This window comes from Leptinotarsa decemlineata, unplaced genomic scaffold (genome assembly GCF_025532065.1).
Source record: "Leptinotarsa decemlineata unplaced genomic scaffold, Ldec_3_MD MMD2_P_RNA_scaffold_9, whole genome shotgun sequence".
Taxonomy (NCBI): Eukaryota; Metazoa; Arthropoda; class Insecta; order Coleoptera; family Chrysomelidae; genus Leptinotarsa; species Leptinotarsa decemlineata.
In genome coordinates, this window is record NW_027412536.1 from 11712546 (window position 1) to 11731294 (window position 18749).

The window sequence follows — 18749 nt, forward strand, 5'->3', positions numbered from 1 at the left end:
AATCCCCAGAAAAATCTATAAAAAACTATAGTTTCTGTATTCTAACAATAGCTATCTTGAAAATTTAATAATTTAATTTCAGGACTACTTTTAACTGTTCAAACTAATATATCTTTCAGAAACTTACAAAATTTGTTATGTTAATAGAGGAATTTAACTTCATTTCTTCCCGTCCCACGATGAGATGAAATAATAGAAAGGCAATATTTCATTAAAACTTCGTGTTGCAAAAACAGATGGTTATCCACTATCAAGTTTATTCAAGTTATTTCTTGAATGATTCAATAAACTTTATCACTGATTACACCTTCTCAATTCACCCAGAATATTTATCTCTCTTGAGATAAGTGTAACCTACTTTTCATGTAACAAGAGTGTTGATGTGGACTGAGTTTACATTGGTACGGACTTGATTTTAAAACTGGTACTCAAAACAAAATACACCAAATATATGTAATATTTACAGTCTATTTGTATTTATATCTGTATACTATTTATGAATTTGAATAAGTTGTATACACTCACGAATTCAACAAGTTGTTTGGTTGAGGTTTTTAATAATGATATAATGAATGTGTTTCATTATTCAATATAATTAATGTGAAGATGAAGTGGTTTTTATTATTTGTAGAATATGTTCAAACTATGGTCCGGTGGTAACCTTTTGTATTGAATGAAAATTTATTTGTTTTACTTTTCACAAATCTAAATTTATTGAAAACAGTCTTCCCTCACCAGAGCAAAAATTCTGTCTCTCGAAGAGACTACCCAAAATTATTTTTAGTCATCTCCTTATGATGCCAACTTGGTTAGCAAAACGCGTGTCGAGAAGCATAATTTTTGTTCTAGTGAGGGAAACTGATCTACCGAAGATATTTCTTCTATGAAAAAGTCTGTTGCATAGCGAATAGAGTTTGGAAAATATCCTTTTTTGGCTTACTACCTCTTCATTAGTTGTATAAATATTTAAGGCTTACAAAAAAGAATGAAAAACCTATCAGACGACTATTATCGTAGGGAAACACAGTTCAGTCAGTCTCACAACCTCTTCCAGTTGTATAGTTCTTGTGTGTGAAAACAATGTTTGTATTTGATCGATTTTCTGCCAGCGTTTCCAGTTCTACCTTTCAACAGTTTAAAGAGTTTTTAATGATATTTGATTTTTTCCCTGTTTACCTTTTATGTACTAATGAAGAAGTATGAAGACAGAAAATCTGTTTCTTTTATTACATAGTCCGTAACCCAGTTATTATGGCAGCTCAATACAGCATCTGCATTAGATTTCATTCATGTACTGCATTTGTTGCTATTGAAACTGAAAAAAATGATATGTCGAGAAAATATCTGTTCCTGTTTATTCACAATAATTTTCCAAATATATTCACGAAAGCCATGAAAACAAGGTTCAATGCATCGCATTGGATACATCGGAACCATATTTCCATTGATCAGCTTATATTATAATTTTGTATGGCTTGATTGTTAAGTGTATCGATATTCAAGAATTTTTATATAGTGATTCTAGAATTTCTGAGTATGTAATATAATTGTTACATTTTTTTCAGGGCTGCTGAGCAATTAGATAGGGAAAGACTGATTTCACCAGATGCAACAGAAGTATCTGATGAATTTGTGGAACCAAATTTCAACAACCATACAAGTACTAGGTAATAAAAGTAGAATTAAACTGGTATGGGTATGATTGTTATAATGTTCATATATTGGTAATCATTCTTATAAATATTCAGGGTATCACACAAGTAATAAGTAATATATTGGTAATAATTCCTATAAATATTGTGGATATCAAACAATAAGTGTAAATCTAATACTCAACCTTCTTTCATAGATTGTATGTATTTCGCATCATATAATCATTGGTATCATTGAAAGCAATGAGCAAATTTCATTAATTTTTTTTCAATTTTGAAATCTCAAGTTTTCCACTATCAAGTCACCTTTCATGTTTTAACAGTTCGTTTCTTTATTCAACTGTAATCACAATCTACCGATTACATCAGTGACATTATAGCCATTCATCAAAAGATTTCATGTTGATTTTCAAAATTTGCCCATAACTAGAGAATTTTGGTGACCAAAACGTGTTGTTGTTAGATCAAAACGCAGACTGAAAAAACGGTGGTAGTTTTACGAAATGCTTTATTTTTCAGTTCCTCTAGGGAGGACTTTGTCTGCATGTTTTAAGATGTCTTCTGTTGTTTCATTTTTTCGGTATCAACTTTCATGGTAGATTTAGTAGTTCACTAGGTCGTACAGACCCTAATAGTGGCTAAATATTCAGATTGATTGGTTAATTATTCAGATTGATTGGTTAATAAAAGAAAATTTTTACATGGATGAAGATTCTGTATTGTTCTCAAAAAAAGAAATGAAGAAACAAAACAAACTTTTTATTTGTGTCACACCAAATTTTGAGAAATTCGAATTATATTAACATAGTTCATTAGCCTTTTAGTATGATAATCATATATATTTTATTACTCGGCTTTTCCCCAACTTTGTAACTTTTCAATCTTCATTTATGAGTAATGATAACTTCATTTTATGAGCATGATTTACAACCTCAGCTCTACACATAAATATATTCTAAGCCAATTCATACATTTTGTATTATAGTACTTGTTATATGTTTAGTAATTAAATTCAAGAGTATTCTTAACATTGCCCAGGCACCGCTCTTAGAGCGCCTAAAGGATTTTCCTGTAGTGCTTGTGATATTATTAAATATTAAAAAAACATTGAATGTTCACCTGTGGAGTTGGTTTCTAATAATCTCATGGTAGATGTATTTTATTCATACATCCCAGTGGTCTGGGAGAATTCTTGTTGACTCAGACCTTAAACGATCAGATATTGAAACTGAGAATCATTGGAAAATCTTCTTTCACGAAAAGAAAATTTGCTTTATTATTGAACTCTTAGAGCATGAGTATCAGTACCTTCTCATCGCTCAATGCAAGTTTCAGTTCCCCCAGTAACTACATGATTTTTGTGACTACTATTAGTGTTTTGGCTATGCGTTACGCAAAATGGAACATTGAAATTTGGAGCAATGTTGTGCCATTAAATTTTGAGTTGGATTGGAGAATCGGCAGGTGTGATGTTTGAATAGTTAGAACGGGGCTATGGGAAACATTCTTTATACTGAGCTCAGGTTTTTCGTTGACACAAATCATTTTTAGAAGGCACAGAACAAGTTGAAGATGAATGCTACTCAGGGAGGCCTTCAACTTTGAAAACATCGAACATGTGAACACTCTTGTTTAATTTTAGGAATTTTGAGTAAACAGCTAAGCAGGATAATCATACAAGTGTCTTGATCTTTCTAATAGTATCGTCAATGAGCAAGATTTCTTCTGTCGTGTGATCACAGGTGATGATTTTTTCAATAAGATCCTGAGATCAAGAGGCAAAGTGAGGAGTGGCACACTACAAGCTCTCCTCAACATAAGATGGTTGAGCAAATCCAAGATCAAATCAATGTTGCTTTGTTTTTTGACAGAAGGTTAATGGTCCACAAAAAATATGTTTTTCCAAGACAAACTGTTAACTAAGTTTTTTATAAAGACGCCTTTGACTCAGAAAAAAGGGAATTTATGTGATACCAGAAATTTCAGACAAATGGATTATCCATCATGCTAACGCCCCAGGTCACAGAATTTTTGATCTCAAAAGACATAAAATTTTGGCTGAACATTTGCACATGCGAATGGTCTATGCCAAAATAGTGACAATAACAACTTCAGAAAACAAGTGACGAAACTCGATTTAACTATTTTATTTTTTAATGTAACACTTTGATGTGAGATTTTTACATAAATGCAATACGTGTTCATTATTGAACATGAAACACATGTTACGGTTTTATTAACTGTTCAGTGAAAATCTCACAATAAAACGTTATTATAAAACTTGATTTGCATTAAATATATTCCAATTTCATCATATACGAGTATTCCATTTCATGTTTAATAATGTGTTTTTTCCTTCAAAACAACTTTTTTTAAATTGAAGGGATTATATTTTTAGGAGTGATTAATTTTTTTTTGGGAAAGAAAGTTTTTGGCTTTCTACTACTCCATCTGATACAAAAAAAAGGGATGAGAGAATCTTCCAAAGAAAGGAAGGAAGTAATCAATTTGAAACTCCATACATGAATGTGTAGATCATGCAAAGAAGTAACTTTCAGACACAAACTGAAAGAAAGTCCTCCTGAAACAGCTACTTTCATATAAACATTGAATTACACGAAAGAAAATAATTCTTTCGAAACAAATACTTCTATATAAACACTGAATTATACAGAAGATACTTTTCTCTACTCAGTTTGTATTTCAAACATTTGTTGTGGAATAAGAATCAGATATCATTCACATGAGTTCTACTTTGAATGAATGGTAATAAATTGTACTCACATAGAACACTGTCACCCTCACTGGTATACACCGATGTTTCGCCTTAAGAGACTTGCCCTAAGGCTCTTCAGTACCAAATTGGATAACATTATAGAAAATACACACACTTCATTCATGAATTACGATTTTGAATGTCACGGAATAAGCTTGATCTGCTTATGTCATCGATGACATCGTAATGACATTCATTCACCTATTTGATTTAATTCCAGCCAAGAGGAATCTTATTTGAATTGAAGGGGTTATATTTTTAGGAGTGATTAATTTTTTTGGGAAAGAAAGTTTTTGGCTTTCTACTACTTCATCTGATACAAAAAAAAGGGATGAGAGAATCTTCCAAAGAAAGGAAGGAAGTAATCAATTTGAAACTCTATACATGAATGTGTAAATCATGCAAAGAAGTAACTTTCAGACGCAAACTGAAAGAAAGTCCTCCTGAAACAGCTACTTTCATATAAACATTGAATTACACGAAAGAAAATAATTCTTTCGAAACAAATACTTCTATATGAACACTGAATTATACAGAAGATACTTTTCTCTACTCAGTTTGTATTTCAAACATTTGTTGTGGATTAGAATCAGATATCATTCACATGAGTTCTACTTTGAATGAATGGTAATAAATTGTACTCACATAGAACACTGTCACCCTCACCTTTCCCAAAAAAAACTTTTTTTAATTTTAATATATTATTAAGAAAGAAATTTTTATACAATTTTGTGTATAATTTTTTTTTTCGTTTCAGCTCTCCTCCACTCATAACATATACGGACTAGAAAGAGGACTAAATTATTAATAGGTCTACATTAGTAGAAAAGATGGCCAATAAATGACAATTTGGGGAAGGAATGTTCTCTAATTTACCAAATGTCGAATTGTGATTATCAAACAATAATTTTATATTATAATCTATTGATCTGATTTTATATTTGCAAAAATTATCTCAAATAAAACATATTTCTGTCAATTATTTAAGTATGCTCTAAAAAATATGAAATATCTATAACTATCATCCCTGAAATTACTGAAAGAATGTATGTGAATGTTGTTTCTCGTATGCAAGGTTTGTTAAATGAATTGAAATGAGAATTATCTACTTTTGTGTTAGTATATAATTCGAATCTTTTTTTGTTCACCTTCAAAACAATTTTTGGTCAAAATTGTATATTTAAAAACTACTCAACTACTTGTAAATGATACACTTTGACCGATATTGAAAAATATGTTAAATTCAAAATATTTTATAAATCATGAGTGTTACACAAGAACTTGGTCTCTTATAATAACAATGAAATGTTTCTATTCAATTTATGTTTTTATGAAACTATGATTTTCTGCATTGAATTGTTTTTTTAATGTTTGGGTTTTAGAAACCTAGCGAATTTAGGACATTATCTATCTTGTTGCTTTACTCAATATTTTTCATCATTTCAACATTAGTAGAAGGAAGTCTCATTGGATGATCTACACATTTTACTGTTTATTCATATTACCAGTTTTTTTTGTTCCCCTTCATTTTTATATCCAATGGAAAAAGTTTTTCCCAGCTATTCGAAACATTACTCTAATAGGCTTTTAAAATGACCTCAATTTCTAACTCAAACCTTTCATCTGACTAGGATGGCAAAAGTCGCTCTGCATAATACCCGGTCTTCAATGTTGATAGGCAAAATTCTATGCATAGATTTTTCATTGTCTAGCCAAGTCATAGGTTACGTGTTATTGTAATATTTATTTCTTAATTTGATATGATGAAGCTTCGGAGTTTTCAACTGCACCATTCACCACTTAGTTCCTGGTGGGTCTTCTCCTGCTAGATTTTGTTCATGAATCCATTTGAATCAACCCACTGCAGGTAAAGATGTAATAAAAATTAAAATCATTCTTTACATGTAATTAAATTGAAAGGGGAATATTTTTAAGAGAGATGAATTTTTTCGGAAAGAACCTTTTTTTTTTCTACATTTCCATAATAGAATACTTTTTTATAGGTAAGTAAACTGGTATATTATATCTTATTTCTGAAAAAAATCAATAAGATATTAGTTACAGGAAAACTTCTAAACTGTGAAAAAGATACTCTTCATTTTCGATAATTTACTTAACTGAATTATAACGTTAAAAAGATCAATTTATTTTTTTGAGTGAAATAGTTTTGAAGATGTTTATTAAAATTACAACACTGATAAACATGTTAGTTGTCTTTATATAGTATTTAATATTTATTATAATTATTCGGTGCATTGGAAGTAATTTTATTCAGAGTTGTAAGGGAACCTCGTCTCCGCGTGTTTTTTAACTGAGATTTAACCGTGTTTTGTTTTATGATTTCGCAATGCAAAAGTAATGCTTTCAAAATATAATTTTCCTTCAAATTTTGTTTATGGAGGAGTCAATGTTCCTGTTTGTTCTTTTGTGTTTAACGTTCCATAATTGAAAAAGTCATCAGAGGATCTGCCTAACTGTAATAAAGGGCAAACTGAAAAGTTCATCCCCAAAAGGTACTGTGTATTATGAACCTTTGAAAAGTCTATTCAGTAGGTATTTATTTATTTTATTTTTACTCACGTTTGTCAAATAAAGCTTACATGTTTCCAATTTGGGTGTTTTTCTCCAAAAATTTTTCAAAGTTTGAGAAACATCCGAAACGTTAGTCCTTCAAAGAAGTATAAAAATGTTATTTTAATTATTTCATTTATAGAGAAAATGTTTAAAAACATTACATTACTAATTAAACTCATCAAATGTTTATATAATGCTGTAACGTTTTGGGGTAAATTATTTTAGTTTGTCCTTCATTACACTTCAGCAGATTCTTTGTTAATATATAGATTTATTTATTTTTCAGATTGTAGACGGTTGAAAACACAGAAAATATCACTTATTTATTTTATATTCAATTTCGATTGCAAATGGTAATTTTTTCATTTAATAAACAGTCAATAACAAATCTTTTTTCCTTTGTGCATCTGTCTCCGCTTAATGGCCCCTGTTATAATGCTGTTTTGTATATGATGGGTCTAATTTTATACTGTGATATATATTCTATATTATTTCATTTCTGTCTTATATAAGCATATTGCTGTAAATATAATCTTTGAACATCGGCGAATGATTTATCATTTCAAGTTCAGCTCTCTCTCAAAGGAAATCCTGAGTGCACCCCTGGTCACTTTATTCAGTTTTCAAAAAAGTTCAACTTTGGGTCCTTTGAAATAAAAAGTTGCTGTCTCTGTTGTTTTCAAATTTATAGGTAATACAAAGAAGAGAATCCAACTTCTAAGTTTCCAGGTTCCATTCAAAATTATCTACGAGTTTCCTCCACAAGGTAAGAGATATGTTGATTTCTCAGCGGTCCTTCTTTTGAACTAAAGCAGAGCATATTTGTCTCTCCAAAATACCAAATGAAGGACATTATAGCAACTCTGATTTACTGGCACTCTTTGCAGCATAATTATAAGTAGCAATAGTAACATATTCTAAAATACTTTGAAGTTTCTTGACTTCCTATAGACATCAATAATGAAACTGGACATGAGGAATGCAATACCGGTGTCCAGCTTGCTATGTGACTAATTTTAGTCGTAAACAGGTTTCCATAGAGGATTGAAAAGAAGCAAAACATTAACTAAAAAACTTGGGGAAATGCATTGCAGAGTGGGCTTGAAGAAAATGGATATTTAGTTTGATTTCGATGAAGGTTGTAATCTACCTACGTTTTTGAGCAACTACTCTAAAAATAATTTTCAATTGTCTACTTTCAAAATCTTTAAATTTTGCTTTAAATAATAATTAACTTTATTTTTATTCTTAAAATTTGATTTGTTCCACTCAAGTCCCTCCAAATTTAAAAAATCATAATTTATTTGCGAAGTCTTGTGTGGTGTCGATCAGAATATTCTTCAAAAATTGGTATTTTTCTAAAAATTCACCAAAAAAATAAAAGGCATTTGACATTAGGTAGTCAAATAATCGAATTTTAAATGAAATAAAACTGCTGATGTCACCAAGAATATATGTAGCATGGTTGTAACAGATAATGCCTTGGTAAAAATGAGAATTACGTGCCACTCTAAGGCATAAAATGGCAAGTGTAAATCATATATTGCACTTCATCTCTTCAATGTTACTAAAAATATATACAAACAAAGAAGAGTAAAAAGGAATAATTTAATGAAAAGGTATTCAGTCATACATCCTATAGTTTATTTGCATGTCTAGAATTTCCCCAGATCAAACCATAGGTTAAAGTCGACTGTAAAGTCCATAATAGACAAATTTGAAAACATTCACTGATACATTATTTCTGAGTTGCCTGATAACAAAGTACATGATACTCAGTTTTGTAACAATATTTCCACTATGTGCTTCCAACGTTAACTTCTGATCTATGATTAAACCAAGGAATTTGCTTTCAGAACCTTGTTTGGTAAACCTGTGTTGTAGAATCAGCGGACTGTGTAATCATAACTCATATTTTTTGGTAAAAATTGCATGTATTGGGTTTTCCATGTGTTTATTGATAAACTATGTTTATTGAAATTGCAACACATATTCAGTTGATTTGTGTTATCTACATGTACTATCATTGTACTGAGGGGTAACAAGGGTATGTCATTCATCAAAATGAAGGACCTAAAATCGGCATTCCTGTTATGTTTATAGGATATAATTCAGAGTGTCAAATCAGAACTATGGATATCTAAGATGCTACCCAGTCATTTACTACACGTCTAATTCTACCATGATAGCGTGTTTGTCTATAAATAATTCATTATTAACTGTATCAAAAACCTGATTTAGATCGAAATAAGGAGCTATTGGAATCTTTCTTTGATTAGGGGATTCATGAATATGTTAACAAAATTCAGATATTGCAGATTCTGTTAACCTTTAATTTTTGAAACCAAGCTAACAATTTGACATTAATTGTTTATTCTCGAAAAACTCATTGTGTGTGTGTTATAGGTGTAGTCAACTGATTTAGCAAATTGTGTTATTCTCTACTCCGTTTCTAGATCTTTAATTATCCGATATAGAAACTTTTAAATACTCAGGATACTTTCCTGCTGTAATTGACAAATTGATATGTGCAAGAGGATAACAAACTTTATGAACTATTTATCACTTCCTGGTGCTAGCTTCTTTGTTTCTCCTACAATAGACTGAATTTCTAATGGTGTATATGAAAATAATGAGATACCTGAATATAATGCCAATTCAATATCAAGTTCAATACCTAATCGGTATTTTCATTAAAAAGTTGATGAAGCAATTAAAAATAACATTTTTTTATCAGTGATAATATTATCATTTACAAGTTCTGGAGAATATCTCATTGAGGAATTTTTCATCTCCTTGATAATTTTCAGCTTTCCCAGGCGTTATTGTATCCTAACTTAGATTACATAATTCTTTCTTAATAAAAGATTATCAACTATAGTACGATTCTATAATAGTAGGCACTGAATTCTTAGAAACATTATTGCATTGAAACGAAAATATTGCCCTTGACATTGCTGTCAACGTTGTGAATTTATATATTTTATCATCATTTTTCCTCAACTGTTTGGTATAATTTCCATACGCCCCTGCAAAAGACTGATTAAGGAAAATACGTCGGTAATTTCTGAAAATTTTGTGCCTACTATATTGGAATTATAGTAGGTATAGTAAAAAATATACAGACTGAAAAATAATTTTTTTTTAGATTTTACAACTTTAGTCATATCACAAAGCATTTGATGCAACTCATTCAGTTTTGAATTGAACCATGGTTTCTCTTTTCTATTCAATTTGTGTCAAAGGAAGAGAATAATTCCAATGAAATTTAAATTTAGCAATAAAAAAGTGTGATATGCGGAAAACAATACTTTGCTGACCAAAAAATGTCCTCCTAAATAGGACCTTCATAATTCGAATAACCCGCTTGTATGGAAAAACTCACATGGATTTTACTTGATATTGATGCCATCATACATACAAATAGATACATCCTCATATGGGGTGGATTGATAACTCTTGTGATTTTTCAAAATATTTTGCATAATACGCATAAAAGTGCATAAAAAATAACTAGTTCGTCATCTCGAGCAGTTGGATTTTGGTATCGGAATATTTCAACCAATAGTATTCATTAATGCACCAAAGTTTCCAAACAGTGCATTACAAGTATTTCAACCATATTTTATATCTCTTTGTGAGTTTTATTATTGTCATCAATCAGAAGAGTTGAATCCACCTCTTTCGAAAGGAAGTTTACTCTTCTGATTTTTCATAAAATTCTGCCTACCAAGGCCTTATCGGAATATTTCAATCAAACTCCATTATTTCATATCTATAAGTTTTCATTGTCAACTCTTATAGCACAGATTACTTAATCTGTGCTATAAGAGCATTCTCCCCCCCTCCACCTCCAACAGCAAGGGCACTTCCTGCGGCGCGCGCCAAGAGCTCCTCCTTGAATAAAGGCAAGTACCAGTTGCCCTTGCAGGAAAACGTTCTCACTTGAGCACCTCCACCCTAAGAAGTTCGAAGAAGCCGCGCAACGACAGTAATGTCGATGCACCTTTCAAAACCTTCGCGGAGGCCGCTGTGAGACACTTCAAGGTTGCAATCATAGATGAGACTAACCCGTACGGTAAGGTTGCCGCAGAACGGGAAAAGTCTCATCAAAAACCAACTGCTGTAAGAGCTGGACAAGATCATCTTATTTGCATCCAGCAGCAACAGCAAACCGCCCACGTTCAACTCGTGGACATACTCCGGTGAAATCATTAGAGTGGTCTGCGATGACGACGTGACGCTAGAGTGGCTGAAGAAAAACACAATGAAAATAAGAGAATGTATTCGGCGAGGCTTGGCCTACACCTGCCGATATAAAGGAGATGTCTCCTAGAGACCTGTCCCCCTTCCTGGAAAGGACAGGATGGACGATTACCTAGGGGGACAACTAGGGGAGAATGTACATGTGGCCTAAGTGATTTGGGCCTACACTCACCCTCCCTACTCTACAAATACTGCCCTCAATGAGAAAAGTTGAATCCACCTCTTTCCCCCTTTCGATGGGTGACTTACTATTCTGCAGACCAAGACTTTCCTATCGATATGTTTAAACCATACTTCATAATTTTACATCTCTTAATGAATTTTTATTGCTTCAATGAGAAAAGTTGAATCAACTCTTTTTTCATAATACGCATAAAAGCCCATAAAAAATAATTAGTTTGCCATCTCGAGCGGTTGGATTTTGATGAAATTTTTGATAGTAATAAACCAAATGGAGTAGTCAAAAGTTCTAAACTTGAATTGGTGGGATAATTAAATGTCAAATTTTTTCCAAATGTGGTTTATAGGTACCATTGAAACGGTACGCAACTGGGCGAGACTTGAGGGCAATGGTGAATTTTTTGAAAAGAAAAATCTTGTGGATGATGTCAATTCAACAAAAATTAATATGTCCCCAGTTGCAAAATTCTACTTCACTTTGCTATGATCACAATATACTTCACGGATGTAGGCAGTTGCTGTTGGAAATATAAGTATAATACAAAACTACCCTTTTCTCATCGGTGGTAATAATAACATAAGAAGGCCTTGGCCAGCAAAATATTTTGAAACATTACAAGAGTAAACTACCTTTCGAAAGGGGTAGATTCAACTTTTCTCATTGGTGACAAAATCAACATAATAATGGATATAGGAATATGAACTTTGATCAGAATATTTCGATGGAAAAGCATTTGTCAAAACATGAAAAATCACTTGAGTAAACTACCCCTCGAATGGGTTGATTGAACTTTTCTTAATGTTAGCAATAATAACATAAAAAGAGAGATGAAGCTGTGGAGATTGATCGAAACATTCCGATGAGAAAGCCTTGGTCAGCAAAATATTTTGAAAATCACAAGAGGTTAATTCAACTTTTTTCAATGGTGGCCATGATAACAAAAAATATAATGAAAATATGAAGCTTGGTCGAATAACTCCGATGGAAACACCATGATCAGCAAAATATGTTCATAACTATCAAGAGTAAAGTAGCCTTATTAATTCGAATGAGGTATAATCCATTTTTTTTCATTGGTGGCAATAATGAAAATATAAAGCTTGGTCGAATAATTCCGATGGAAATACCATGATCAGCAAAATATGTTAAAAAATCTCAAGAGTAAAGTACCCTTATTCGAATGGAGTAGAATCCATTTTTTTTTCATTGATAGCAATAATAACATGAAAAGAGATGGAAATATGAAGTTTGATCGAAATATTCCGATGGGAAGGCCTTGATCAACAAAATATTGTAAATATCAGAAGAGTAAATACCCTCATATATATGTGGATTTCAATCTCATGTACGGTGGCATTGATTTCAAGTAATATTTTTGAATATGAACGCGTTTTTCGAATTATGAATGTCTCACCTTGATAGACATATTTAGATCTCTGGTAACATTAGGAGCAATTGAGAATGGTCCTAGAATGTCAATGAGATATCTTGCCAAGTTTTTGGAAAGCCGGAAAATTTCAAATCATTTTTCACCGCTCAATGAAGACTCATCATCTGATTAACGCTGACGATTTGAAATTTTTCGGTTTTCCGATACTTCAGCATTCTCTATGAAAAATTGAATAATTTCAATTGTTCATTGTGATAGTACAAAATACAACCACAACAGAGTACACAAGAACTGAGCCATTGTCTAAGGATTTAATTTAGACAATGACCGAGATTCAGAAACCTTTGCACAAACATTTGCATCGTTTCTAACACTGATCTAACTTAACCTTACTTATAACATAACGAAACATATCAGTTGACGAGTACCTATATTGTGCTTGTAAAAAGAGTTAAATGATTCGCTATATTAGGAATTCGTTTAGTAGCGAACACTTAAAAGTAGGGATAGAAGTTTTTTCGCTTCAAAGTATATAGTGGGGAATGTTCCTCCTGACAAAAATCAAGTAGTTTTCATAAAAGAGCTCTGAAACAAAGCATTTTAAACTTATCATTTCAACCTTTTTCTTTAAAAAAATATTTGAATACTTAAAAAAGAGGAATGAAATAATGCCTTCCAACATTCAAAGGGATTCGTTTCTATTTCACCATTTGGCATCATCGGTTATAGCTAATAAAGGACAATGAATCTGTTACCTGTATGAGACAAACAAAGATGACATATTTCAGAGGCGTGCTGTTCTGTTTACTTATGTTCCGAGTTCCGAGACATTCTGTGACATATGACATATTGTGCACCTAACCTATCTTCCTCTATATAAATAAATAACAAAACAACTGTTGTTTATGTGGCTTGTGGAGGTGGTATTGAGCTATAATTTATATTTTGCCCTCATTGTTGATTAATAAAGATAAGTTTCCTTTTTTAAAGTAGAATATCTAGGTACGTATAAATTATTTCAAGTTGATATAGGCGCTGTTGCCAATATGTGAATTAGAAACAAATCCCTTTAAAAATTAAAACCCAACATTTTAAACATCAATTTGAATACTTTTCGAAGTGAATTTGAAAAACTCATGAATTAAACTCAACTTTATTTTGTTCAAACTTGCATTTGCTGTAATAACCCAAATTGAGGAACATTCCCCGTTATGAGTATATTTGGTGGTTGTTTACCAGTAGACTCACATAAATTTTGTTTTTTTTTAATCATCTCATTCTATGTTGTCTGTATACAAGCTGTAACAGTTGGCATATTTTTTAAATGAAGATCATTATTATTGAAAGAAAGCGAATTCCAAAATCCAAAAGGAAGCGTGTGATATAAAATGAGGCTTCTGTCCCAAACATTGGAATATTTTGTGCATTTTTCATTGGCAACACTGAATCAGTGACTCTGAGCAAGATATTCTATCTATACTTAATCTGTGTCTATTTATACGGTGCTGTTACCAGTTACCATATGTGAAGAGTGTAGAGCTGAATACCTGACGTGAATTTTATTTTTTATTATTTGTTGAAATTAGAATGGGTGGCAGCAAAAATAAATTACCAGAAGGTTGGTTAGATTGTCCTCAAAATGGAAATTATTTGGTTGCTGGAAAGTTTATGCCTCTCAAAACTCCCTTAGATGGAAAGTTCAATAATAAATTACCTTCAGGAGCCAACTATTCTCCTACTGAGTTATTCACCAGAGCAAAGAGAAATAAGGTAATATATCAAACTTGAGAAAGAGAAATGGTCTACTATTGAAGAATTTTTAGGTGAAAATTGGTTTGTGGGTAGATTTGACCAATACATATAGATATTACAATAAAACTGAAATAGAACAAGAACAATGTCAATATGTTAAGTTAAGTTGTGTTGGCCATGGAGAGTGCCCTTCTGTAGAGATTACGAAAAAATTCATTGATGTGACACATAATTTCTTTATTAATTACCCTGCCCAATGTATTGCAGTTCATTGTACGCATGGATTCAATCGAACAGGATTTTTAATTGTATCTTTTCTTGTAGAGAAATTGAAATTTGATGTTGGCAAAGCAGTGGAAGCTTTTGCACATGCCAGGTTTGTATTTATCAAGACTTAATGACAGAGCAGCAAGTTAATGAAAGAATTGTTTTTATTTCTCAGGCCTCCGGGTATTTATAGAGGGACCTATATTCGAGAATTATTTAGACGTTATGGAAATCTATCCAATGCCCCTCTAGCGCCACCACTTCCTAGGTGGTGTAGTGAAAAAAATAAAACTAGGAAGTATGGAAAATATCGTTAGTATAAATTGAAAGGAGTATATTTTTTGGAGAGATTAGTTTTTGGTAAAATAGCTTTATGGCTTTCACTTCCCTATCTTTATACAAAAAATTGAGGGAAACTTCCAAAAAGGTAAAAAAGCAATTAGGTTTAAAATAAACTCTTCACAAAGATGAGTAGACACAATTTTTTGTATAAAGTGAAAGCCAAAAATTTTCTTTTCCAAAAAATCATTGGTATGTTTTACATATCAAAGGGAAAGAAAATGTTTTTTGTGTAAAATCTGATTTTTCAAAAATTATGTACATATTGATATTCATACAAAACATTGTTATTAGGTAATTAAAATGTTCAGTAATCTTGTCTTCAGTGAGGTGTCAGGTTCATTTTAAAAATGATTTCTTCAAGGTACAGTAAATCAATATTTTGCTGCTTGTTGAATACGGTTTTATTGTGTAGGGCATAATTTGCTGAATTGGTTTTGAAGCTTTCTAACTAGTAGACAGAAGGTCAAGATTGGAAACTATATATCAACTATAATTTTTCTGTTCTACGAAAATGAGTTTCAGTTGGCACTTTTAGTCTTGCCCGAAGAGCCCTGTGTATTTTAGAATATTTGGAGGAGATGGAGTTATATTCAAAAGAAATAAATAGCGAGTAGAGGAAGTCTCATATCATTTTATGAGAAAATATTTTCTTGGTGGGAGTATCATCTACCAGTGTTTTTCAAAAGATGGTGATCTAAACATTTTCTATTATTCTGAAGCATTGTTAGGTTCAAAATAAATTTCACGGCTTAGCACTTGTCCCATCATTATAGGACAAAAATATTAAAACATTGTGTTACTAGTATCTAGTTTGATTCTGGTAAATATAAATAAGTTTCATATTTCTGAGGATATTTCTAATTTGTTGCCCTTAGGCCCTAAATTCATTGTTGAACCCATTGTAGATAGTACGTTTTCCATTAGTAATCTTTTAACAGATGTAGATTACATTACTTCTACTATCAATGATGATACATTTATGATGAAAACTAAACATTTTCTGAGGACAATTATAATTCAATAATGAATAATGAATTAATCTAACAAAGGAAATGTCACTGTCATTCTTGACGGAGATCAATATATAATAAATATAAATGAAAATTGTTAAGCTCACTCCTTACAAGTGCAAAGGAATTAACGTAAATGTTGATTGTTCATATGGATCACAACTCTTTGTCGAATAGTACTACAAATGAGACTAATCTACACCAAAATTCTATGTTGTTCTTGTCCTTACCATTCATTATTGATGTGACACCTAAGTTGTGTAGAATTTTCAAAAATGTAAATGGAAAAATAGCTTTTAGAACCATTTTAACTATCAACAATTTGTTTTCAAAACTCAAAGATAAAACTTCAATCAATTTATAGTCAAAATTTATTTATTCAAGTCCATGTAATAATTGTAGAAGTGAATATATTGGTCAAACATCCCGATTACTCAAAAGATCGGATTGAACCCTGAGGGATGTGCTCTCAGTAACCATGTTTTTAAAGAAGGTCATAAAATGGAAAAAAATTCTGACAATTGAAAAAAATTAAAAAAATATTCATGGGAATGGTTTCTATATTCTATTCAGAAAATTGCCTTGATAGGTCTGATATTAACCACCTCTGCGAAATCTTTGCCTTTTTGCTTGATATTGATTAAAAAATGCCTCAAGTCCAGAGTCGTGAAAATTTTGAAATGTTACCATAGTAAATGAAAAAAATGATTCTCCCCCTTTTGTCATAGATTACAATGAATAATGAATGAAAACTGTTTTCAATTAGTAAAATTAATGTATCATGAACTTTAACTAATTACATATAAATTTTTATATACATACAAAATTAATATTGAATATTCAGCAGATGTCTCTTATCAGTACTGTGTTTTTGTATACGCATATCTTTGTTCAAGCCTTGTTATATTGATGTATTCGATTCACTTCATTTTTTTCTTATATTTTTTTATATATGGATAGAAAATAAATAAAATATGATGATAAACAATCACATTTTATTTAACTGAATAACAAAAATAAAATATCAAAAACTCAACTTCAATTGGTAAATGAATAAAATTGAAAAATAAAATCACTCAAATGAAATCTAGAAAAAATCAAAGGAAAAAATAAATATATTATAATAATGAACAGTTACATTCTACTTAAGTAAATTAATCTGAATTCTGAATAACAAAAAATTGAACACTCAACTTTAGTTGGTAAATACTCAAATGAAATTTATGGAATAAATTGTAGGAACTTCATCTCGGGTACGAGATCTTTTCTTATATAAGAATAAGAAATAAATAAAATAATCAATTATTTACTTACATATTATAATTGAGTAATTCAATCTGAATAACAAAAATAAAATATCAAAAATTCAACTTCAGTTAATAAAAGTGGATCACATAATGATATAAAAAATTATCGAGCAGTCTGTAATCAATCAAAATTACCAAATTGTTAGACAGCCTAATTACAAAAAAGCTAACATGGGATTGTAGACATATAATCATTAATCAACAACATTAATTCAGTAGTTAGATCTACTAGCACCAATCTGCTCATTTATCAACACTGTATAATAAATGCCTTCGAAAATAGATACCAGGTGGATTCTATTTACACAGAATTTTCGAAGGCATTTGACCGAGTAAATCACAATTTGTTATTGCATAAACTAAACGCTTTGAGTATTCAAGAAAATATTCTGAAATGGATTAAAAATTATCTAGCCTGCAGAGTACAATTTGTAAAATGTGGTAACTCAGTATCTTCCTCAATTACAGTGTCATCGGTTGTACCACAGGGTTCTCATTTAGGGCCATTGCTTTTCAACCTATATGTAAATGACTTGAGATATGTTATTCTTTCTAGTGAATTTCTTTTGTTTGCTGATGACCTGAAGATGTTTAAAGTTATTCATGACTCAACTGATACAGAATTATTACAGTAAGATTTATCTAACTTTGTTCGCTGTTGTGATAAAAATCTACTATAACCAAATATAGACAAATTTCAAAAATTTACTTTTTCCCGAAACACAAATCCCATTAACCGACCATATAAAATCAATCAATCAGAACTGAAAACAACAAACACAATCAGAGATTTAGGAATCACTCTCGATCCAAAAATATCATTTAAACACCATATTGCAAATATTACTTCTAAAGCACTAACAATGTTAGGTTTCATTCTTAGATCTGCAAATGAATTATATCTCACTTCAATAAAAATCATATATTGTTCAGTTGTTAGATCAATAATCGAATACAACTCCAGTTTTTAATAAGTACTGCATATAAACTGGGATATCATATTGGTGAATATGACTATAAAATTATATTGGACATTCTTAACTTGAATACTCTGGCTCATAGAAGAATAGAATAAGATCTTACACTAATTCATAAAATAATCAATGGCATCAATTCCCCGGAACTTGTCGAACTTATAACTTTAAATGTGAATCCAAGGAGAACAAGAAATTCAGAAATCTTCAAAGTATCCTTTTGTCGCACCAACTATGGCCGGAATGAATCTATAGGTA

At 31.0% G+C, this 18749-nt stretch overlaps 2 protein-coding genes across 2 annotated transcripts in view; both read left to right on the top strand.

The window, feature by feature from the left end:
* Positions 1-7548, top strand: part of LOC111507976 (lysosomal dipeptide transporter MFSD1) — a 36187-nt gene extending 28639 nt beyond the window's left edge. The window contains exons 9-10 of the mRNA XM_074170612.1: positions 1566-1667; positions 5186-7548. Coding sequence (XP_074026713.1) covers positions 1566-1667; positions 5186-5216 — 133 coding nt within the window. The 3' untranslated portion in view covers positions 5217-7548. The remainder of the gene's footprint in view (positions 1-1565; positions 1668-5185) is intronic.
* Positions 7549-14311: 6763 nt separating this feature from the next.
* Positions 14312-18395, top strand: LOC111502778 (mRNA-capping enzyme). Its single transcript, XM_023156931.2, has 3 exons — positions 14312-14609; positions 14663-14967; positions 15034-18395. The coding sequence occupies exons 1-3, from the start codon at positions 14427-14429 to the stop codon at positions 15173-15175; spliced, it is 630 nt and encodes a 209-aa protein (XP_023012699.2). The 5' UTR covers positions 14312-14426; the 3' UTR covers positions 15176-18395.
* Positions 18396-18749: the final 354 nt, after the last annotated feature.

Bases quoted from the DNA above. Each gene is read 5' to 3' on its own strand.
- LOC111502778 (XM_023156931.2), top strand. From the start codon at position 14,427: ATGGGTGGCAGCAAAAATAAATTACCAGAAGGTTGGTTAGATTGTCCT. The intron at 14,610-14,662 runs GTAATATATCAA...AAGAATTTTTAG, and splicing joins CCAGAGCAAAGAGAAATAAG to GTGAAAATTGGTTTGTGGGT. The intron at 14,968-15,033 runs GTTTGTATTTAT...TTTATTTCTCAG, and splicing joins GAAGCTTTTGCACATGCCAG to GCCTCCGGGTATTTATAGAG.